Source organism: Carlito syrichta, unplaced genomic scaffold (genome assembly GCF_000164805.1).
Source record: "Carlito syrichta isolate Samal-C Ts95f unplaced genomic scaffold, Tarsius_syrichta-2.0.1 Scaffold309899, whole genome shotgun sequence".
Taxonomy (NCBI): Eukaryota; Metazoa; Chordata; class Mammalia; order Primates; family Tarsiidae; genus Carlito; species Carlito syrichta.
The window spans coordinates 414904-423414 of record NW_007253995.1 but is presented as its reverse complement, the minus strand read 5'-3'; the positions used below and the strand labels follow the sequence as shown (position 1 = coordinate 423414).

Sequence of the window (8511 nt, the reverse complement as noted above, 5' to 3'; positions counted from 1 at the left end):
TTTCACATCATTGGTTCAACTGGTTTCCAGGTATTTTACATACATTGTTAGCTACTAGATGAGGGGTTTTCTAAATTTCATTTTCAGACTGTTAGATGTTGACATATATCGATGTTAAGGATCATCGTACATTGTCGTTGATATTATACAACTCTAAAGAATTCATGGATCAGTTTTAACAGTTTTGTGGTGAAATCTTTAGGTTTTTTTAAATATAAGATTAAGCCATATGCATGCAAGGTTAATTTGAATAATTCCTTTCCAATTAGGATCATCTCCAGCCCCAGCCCCATTTCTCCCCTTTCTGGCTCTGGCCACCGCTCCTCTCCCCCTCCTGGATCCCAAGTCCGCACCTCTCCATGGTGTAAGCCAGTGTCCCCGAATCAAGGCCAGATGCCCCCCCCAACTCCGCCACCGCGCCTCAGGATCTGGCTCGGACCAAAAGGGCATTGATGGTAGCCGAAGCCGCTGCGGGACCCTAGCCCCACCCGCCCAATGGCTGAACTCCTGGGACCCTGAACTCCGCTAGCGGCGCGCCCGCGTGGCGCACGGCCCTGCGCGCACTCGCAGGCTCATGCCCGTCCTATGTGGCCTCTCCCCTCCAGTGGCCCCTCTCAGGCAAGCGCTGCTGCGGACTGGATGGGCTACCTGGTCTGTGTCGCCTCTCCAGAATGTTGGGCCAGCTGAGGCTGCAAAAAAGACCAGGCAGAGAGCCTAGGCAGGGAGGCTACTGAAACTGAATAGGAAAACTGCAGCCTCAGGAACTCCAGAGAGCTGGACATTGGGAAGCATCCTTGGCTCATAAGCAGTGGGAGAGCGCTGCCACTTTCCCTCACACACATCCAGGAACCCTCAGTTTACAAAGTACAGGCCTATCTGGGAGTATCCCAGCCATTCACGTTTGTGGATCCCTTCCAGTGGAGCAGCGATAGTGCCAGATGTTCCTTTTTCTTTTTGTTTATTTGGTTTTTGTTAGGTTTAGGTTTTGAGTTGAAGTCACTCTGTTACCCAGGCGTGGAGTGCAGTGGTACAATCACAGATCACTGCAGCCTCGACCTCCTGGGCTCAGGCAATCTTCTGGCCTCCCTCTCCCGAGTAGCTGGGACTACAGGTATATGCCACTATGTCCAGCTATTTTTTTAGGGGGGGGGAGTATAGAGACAAGGTCTGCTGTGTTATAAACACTAGGCTAGTCTCCTGGCCACAAACAATCCTCCTGCCTTGGCCTCCCAAAGTGCTGGGATTACAGGCAGGAACCACCGTGCCCAGCAATGTTTGTTTTTCATAATCAACATCACCCTGTGGGTATGTGAGGTTCAGAGAGATTCATTCACTTGTTCATTAATTCACTCACAATAAATAACTTTGGAGCATACGTTATACACCAGAAACTGTTCTGGGCATTGGGAACTTACTTCTGAGCAAGAAGTAGGAAGTTCCTGAACAGGGAGTTTGTTGTTGTTTTTATGGGTATCGAGTTTTAGTTTTGAAAGATAAAAAGTTCTAGAGACTAGATGCACAGCAATATGAATGTACTTACTAAATTACTGCTGAACATACTAAATGTAAGTACTGAATATACAATATGATAGCAAATGTTAATTCGTGTTTTACCACAGTTTTTAAAAATTTGTTAATAGCAAAATCCTGACCCTCATAGGTCTTACACTACCATGTAAGAAAAGGAGAAAGAGTGGTAAAGATAAAGTCACTTGAAATCGCCTAGCTAAGTGCCCCATGGGTGAGCACAGACACAACATGACAGGGTGTGCTCTCCCTCCTCCCTTACTTTCTCTGAGGGGGTAAAGAGCCAGAGACAGAGTCACATTCAATCGGAAGTGGGAGGAGGGGCTTAGATGTATGCCAGGGACTAGAAGTCTGCCATGGACATTAAGGCATGTCCCAGGGGCCCCCGGCCATCTCTGCCTCCCATTCTGTTCCCACTCCAGATCCAGGACTGAGCTCTCGGCACCATGAACCCAGCTATCAGCATCGCTCTCCTGCTCACAGGTATAGTGGCCAAGGGGCAGAGCTGGGATTCCAGGCATCTGCTTCCTGTCCTTCAAGAGGCTAGAAACTAGCTTCTCCCTCACAGCCTCAGAAAAGTAGAGGCAAATGGGGGAAAGAGGGCTCTTTTAACATCCCAAAGTCATCCAGCCTACCTAGCTGATTCTCTGACAGCCTGAGCTGGTTTTTAGAAACAGTTTGCTGAGGCCTGCCCCAAATGGGAACTAGGAACCTGCATAACTCCCCAAGATCTCCTGCCCTTGAAGCAATGATAAGACCCAGGGCTTGAGTAGTCTAGGGAGGGAGGTTGGGGTCTATAGGGGGAAAGTTAGACTGGTTCTCTGGAGTGAGGAGAGGCACTCAGGGAGCAGAACCCTGTGGCCTCCCTAGCCAGGCCTGTCTCTACTCTTTATGTGGGTGGGAGGCCCCCTGCTCTGTAGACTTCCTCCAATTTGAAGGGGGCACTGCTGGTGCCAGTCTTGCAGGTATGCCAAGGGCAGACGGTGACCAGCCTAACAGCATGCCTGGTGGACCAGAGCCTTCGTCTGGACTGCCGCCATGAGAACACCACCAACTTGCCCATGCAGTACGAGTTCAGTCTGACCCGTGAGACAAAGAAGCATGTGCTCTTTGGCACCATGGGGGTGCCGGAGCACGCGTACCGCTCCCGAACCAACTTTACCAAAAAGTATAACATCAAGGTCCTCTACTTATCCGGCTTCACCACCAAGGATGAGGGGATCTACACGTGTACACTCCACCTCTCCGGCCATGCTCCCTCCTCCCAGAACGTCTCTGTGCTCAGAGGTGAGGCAAGCCCCTTATGAGGCCAAGTGAGCTGGGAGAATTACGCTGAGGACAGCAGGCAGCTCCCTTGGCTGGGCCAGAGAGGAAAGCACCCCCATAGCCCCCTCGCCCTCTCCCAAGATGGCTGCCTAGTCCTCTGGGGAACCACTGCCTTCAGTGGGAATGGGGTGAAGAATTCAGGGCCAGTCAGACAGGCAGAGATGGATGTGTAGTAGATGTTTGATCATGACCGCTGGCAAGTTACTTGTCCTCCCCAGTCCTCCTCCCCTCCTGGAAAATAGGGATGACACCACCTCCCTCACCCACAGTTTTCTTGTAATGATGTTTAGTAAGGTTTTCATAAGATGTGTGTTCAAGGGCTCGGTGATCTGCAAATGGGAAAGACGGATGGTTCTATTATACCAGGTTGGTTCTGGTTCCAGCTAAGATATCATGGCACCAGCCTCCCAAAGGCAGTCCACCCTTGCTTTGAGCCTGTGCCCATCTGAGTCCTTGTCCTTCTCCCTTTCTGCCCTACCCTTCTCAACCCATTTTCTCTCCACAGACAAATTGGTCAAGTGCGAGGGCATAAGCCTTCTGGCTCAGAACACCTCATGGCTGCTGCTGCTCCTGCTCTCGCTCTCCCTCCTCCAGGCCACGGATTTCATTTCCCTGTGACTGGTGGGGCCTATGGAGGATACAGGAAGCCACAAGTCCCAGTGCAGAGTTTCTGCTTCTCTGAGTCGGCTGACCCCCTCCCCGCAGTCCCTCACACACGTTGGGGAGAAATGGGGACCCCACCCTCATCAGGAGTCCCAGTGCTGCATGCCATCATCCACCCACCCCCACTGCCACCTCGCCCTCTCCGCACACCTCTGGCTGTCTTTTTGTACTCTTTGTTCCAGAGCTGCTTCTGTCTGGTTTATTTAGGGTTTTATCCTTGCTTTCCTTTGGGGGTTCGTGAAAAGGGAAGCCAGGTTTAGGGACCTGATGGAGAGTTGGAGCATGTGAAAGGTAGCAGGATGGAGGGTACCAGCCACTAGGGCTCATCCTTGCGCACCGAAACCAGAGGCCTGGGAGAGACCTGGATGAGGAGGGGCTGGGGTGTGTCTGGGCCTAGCACAGACATAGTCTGTGCTTAGAATACTCCTCAGCAGGCAGGCCTGGTGCCTGAAGACCCCAGATGTGAGGGCACCATGAAGCATTTGTGGCCCATCTTGTGAGGGAGAGAGCTGGCTGTCATCAGGAGCATTCTCAGCCACAGCAAAAAAAAAAAATCCCTCCTCTTACCACGCAGAAGTCCCCTAGGGACCTTGGGCCAGGGACATGACCCAGTGAAGATACAGATTTGGTCAGGGGAGCTGCACTGATGGAGGGTTGGAGACAAGCATAGAAGGTGACGGGCCAGCATCCCTGTCGACCTAAGGAAGCTAAAAGCGTCAGCTTGCTGTTCCTCACCGCCTCAACCAGAGAAGGACAAGCCCCACCCAGGCTATCCCAAGCTCCCAAGAGCTTCCAGAAGTTTGACTTGGAGCCACTGAGTCAAGTGGCTCCAAAGAGTGGAGTCCCAGAGCGAGGCCCAAGTTCCTGAGAGAGGCTCTTCCTTCCCTCGCCCATCAGTGCCAGCCCCTGCTGGCTGGTGCCTAAGCCTCTCAGGCAGCCCCCTGCCCCGCAGGCCTGGCTTCTCAGGGACCTCTGGGGGGGCCTGAGGCAGACCATGGAGTGACACCTGGGAGCAAGACACTTCTCAGGAGATGGCTTTTCCCAACCTCCAGCACCCCACCCGGCAGCTCTGCCTATCCTGTGACCATGTGTAGTGCCACCACAGTTTACAGCATCTCATTGAGGAAAAAGAAAAACTGCACAATAAAACCAAGCCTCTGGAATCTGTCTTTGCACCTGTCACGGCTTTTCTCCTCCGGCAGTGTCCAGGCCTGCCTACCCGCTTAGCTGGGCATCTCCATCGACCATGCTGTGGGATGCCACCTCTTCCCCGCCTTCTCCCCTCCCACCTGCAGCATCCCTGCCCTCAGGAGCAAACCACTGCATGCTGGGCTTTTCTAGAATAACCCTAACAAGACACATGCCCAAATAAAAGAATATTCCATGTCTGTTGACTCACCTGGCCGGAACAACAGACTCACCTGCCAACACATGGGCCGAGCCACGTGGCCTTGGCTCTGGAATACACAAGTGGCTTTGTGTGACAAACGCTGAGGTGTGCGGTCTGTTTTTCTTCTCAGCTCTGGTTGTTCTTCAGAGATGTCCCTGCCAGTCACATATGCTATTGAAAGGGCAAGAATGGGAGGAGGGTTCGGTGGGGTTCCACGTCATCAAGGCATCACTTCTTAGATCCAAAACATCAGCAGAAGAAAGTACCTGGGATGAACACTGTCCCCTTGGGAGTTGGGAGGGAAGCTCCATCACTGGCTTCTCCTCTAAAAGTAATGAGTAAAATGCAAACAAGCTTCAGGGATCATCCTGAGGCCAGAGGTAGAACAGGATCACAGGGTAGTGATGGGTTCCAGATGCTGTCAGAGTTAGTGAGGCAGCCCCAAGCTAGCCTTCCCTGCTTTGCCAGGGAATTGGGGGAGGAGGGTGATGACTGCCCAGAGGCTGACTCATCTGGTATTTAGCACTGGGTAGGATGATTCTGAACATTTTTCTTAAAGGCTCCAGATCTAAATTTATGCCAGCAGCTCCCACTCTGGCTACCTCTCATGGAATCCTGCCTTGTCTGCAACCCCTGCAGCTACTGGGCCCAAAGAGGATGGGGGGAGCCCACAAGGAGAAACTGCCCCTGTCCCAGACTGTGAGGCTGTTGACCAGCCTAGAGCTCTCCGGAGGAAGAGACCCTGAGACACTAGCCCCTTCCTGTTCAGCCCTGCTTGGGCTGCAAGCACCATGCCTTCCTGGAAAGGAGTCTTGGTAAGAAGAGTCATTGTAGGAAAATAAGATCAAATTCCACAAAAGTGTGGGAGCCCCACCCCCAGGATATTAAGAACTAGAGATGGCCGGGCTTGGTGGCTCAGCCTGTAATCCCGTGCCTTTGGGAGGCTGAGGTGAGTGGATTGCCTGAGCCCGCGGGTTCGAGATCCGCTTGGGCAGCGAGCCCTCATCTCTACAATAAAATCAAAAAATTAGCCGGGCGTGATAGCACACGCCTGTAATTCCGGCTACTCGGAAGGCTGAGGCAGAAGGATTGCTGGAGCCCAGCAGGTCGAGGCTGTGGTGGCCGGGAGCGGCCACTGCACTCTAGTCTGGGCGACAGAGTGAGACTCCAACTCAAAAAAAAAAAAAAAAAAAGAACTAGAGATGTGAGGTCTTTCTGGGAAGAACTGGGAGGCCCTGTGTGAGCCTCAGAGGGCAGTGTGAGGCCCTGGCCTTGGTGACAACTCCTATGTGGTTTTCGTCACACCCTGGCACTGTTTCCCTGAAGAGTTTAGCAGCCATACCTTAGAAGGGTGCTAAGGAGATGGTGTTGCCCCCAGCAGGCATGCTTAGTCGAGCAGAATCTGAGGCAGGCCTAGAGTGGGTGGGGTGAGCTTAAGAAGCCACAGAGGTCGCCACAGACCACGGACTTCAGGAAAGGAGAGGAGGGGACTAAGCTAGCAGGCCTCAACATGTAAACCTACCCAGAAAGGCCATGCTGTGGGCCAGGGGTGCTGCAGGCTTCCAGCAGGCCGCGACAGCCATCAGCCCCTCTCTGATCAAGTCAGCAGATTTTGTGTAGCCTGCAGGACGTCTGTGGTGACTTGGGTAATTGGAGAGGGCTGGGGCCAGCCCTAGTTCCTGTACACATACCCAAACCCCACTCCATCCAGTCCCTCACAGTCCTCACTTCTCCCCTGGGTCACCCTTCAGCCATCTGAGTCCTGGCCTTGGGGCATGGAATTCCTGCTCAAGAGGAACAGAAGCCCTTCTCTGTACCCCCATTTCTGGATCGAATTGTTCACTGAAACAGATGATATGTACATCTCTGACATCAGAGGACTTCCTCAGAAGGGCAAGGTGATCTCCATGAGGAGATGTGGGGGCTTTTCACAACCTAGAAATCTACACAGTGTCAGGGACCTGTGACACGCTTCTTCCGGCCTCCTCAGCGTTGATGTTCACTTCCTCTCTGAATTTGCAGCTTTCATGCTGTGAAGAGGCATGTCTGTCTTTACATGTGAAAGAAACAAATCCCAAGTCAAGAGTAAATTGTCTCCTCATTTCCTGGTGAGAAAATGTTGGAGCTGGAGTCCTGGCCAGGGCTTGAAGACAAAGGTGGGACAGCCTTCTAGCCTGTGACCCTTGGTCTAGGGCACTCTCAGGCCCAGAATGTCCCCCAGTCCTCAAGGAGAAACATGTCCTGTGCAGAATCATGGGCGGTGCCTTTGCCTGGCACAGAGAAGACTGCGAAGGGGGACACATTATACGGAGGGTGGTGTGGAACCAGTGGAGAATTTCAGAGGCCAAGTGTCTCCACACCAGGAAGAGACTGTGACGGCTGTAGCTGCCCAACAGTGTGTGTGTAGCGGGGGGAATGGGTGTGGGCGTGGCCGTGACCAGGTGGAAGCCACCTGCCAGGTATGCAGTAGAGCTGCTTCTTGAATTTGGCGGGAACATGGACTAGATGGCACTTGTCTCTATCCCCTTCAGGGCCTCACATCAGTAATTCTTAAAACAAGCTGGCAAGGCTGAAATCATTTATTTGTACGACAAACATTAAACACCTGATGCACCTGGCTCTGTGCTAAGCAGTAAAATACACAGCCCTTGCTGAAGGACTCCACAGTTTAGTAAGAAGGCGGAATTGATTTCAGTGCAGTGATCAGTGCTATGACACAGGGAAGCTGTGGCAGACACCATTGGGGGTCAGGGGACTCAACATGCATTCTCCTCTTCTTTCTCAGCAATGGGACCCACAAGTTAGAACTGGACTATGTGGCCCAGGATAAAGACTGTATTTCCCAATTTCTTTGCCATGGTTAACTTCTGTTCCATGGGATATGAACATGAAATAATAGGTGTGATTTCTAAGACGTGCTCTAAAAGAAAGAAATTGTGCCTCTCTCCTCCCTTTCACCTTCTGCTAGCTGGAAATATGGAGTTGATGGCTGGCACTGGAGCAGTTATTTTGGACTATGAGTTGGAAGCTGTGTGCTATTAATATAAATGACCAAGCACAAGCTAGGAGCCTGGGTCCTTGGTGACAGTGGAGTTGTCATAGCAGCCATGGACCACCTTGTTTAAACTACTGAGATTTAGGGTCTTCTGCATTCACAGCTAAACCTAAAGCTACTTTTTTAAAAAAGCTGCTGGCCAAGCTCAGTGGCTCAGCCTGTAATCCCACGCTTTGGGAGGCCGACGTGAGTGTATTGCCTGAGCCCACGGGTTCGAGACCCACTTGGGAAACTTGGCGAGACCTCATCTTTACAATAAATCAAAAATTAGCCAGGCATGGTAGCGCGTGCCTGTAGTTCCGGCTACTTGGAAGGCTGAGGTGGAAGGATCGCCAGAGCTCAGCAGGTCGAGGCTGCGGTGGCCAGGAGCGGCCACTGTGCTCCAGTGTGGGCGACAGAGTGAGACTCCAACTTAAAAAAAAAAAAAATAGCTGCTATTCAACACTACTGGACACTTAAAAATGGTTTAGATGGTACATTTTATATGTGCCATTTACCACCATTTTAAAGAAGACAAAAATCAAACGCATAGAGACAAAGTGGAATGATG

At 51.9% G+C, this 8511-nt stretch overlaps 1 protein-coding gene across 3 annotated transcripts in view; it reads left to right on the top strand.

Annotated features, from left to right (window-relative positions):
- Positions 1-5004, top strand: part of THY1 (Thy-1 cell surface antigen) — a 5908-nt gene extending 904 nt beyond the window's left edge. For 2 of the 3 annotated variants that reach the window (XM_008068263.2, XM_021717677.1), the window contains exons 2-4: positions 1950-2010; positions 2485-2814; positions 3359-4914. In XM_008068263.2, the coding sequence (XP_008066454.1) occupies positions 1974-2010; positions 2485-2814; positions 3359-3471 (480 nt within the window). In that variant the 5' untranslated portion in view covers positions 1950-1973 and the 3' untranslated portion in view covers positions 3472-4914. Of the gene's footprint in view, positions 1-1949; positions 2011-2484; positions 2815-3358 lie in introns of all 3 variants that reach the window. The other variant, XM_021717676.1, reaches the window with a different exon arrangement.
- Positions 5005-8511: the final 3507 nt, after the last annotated feature.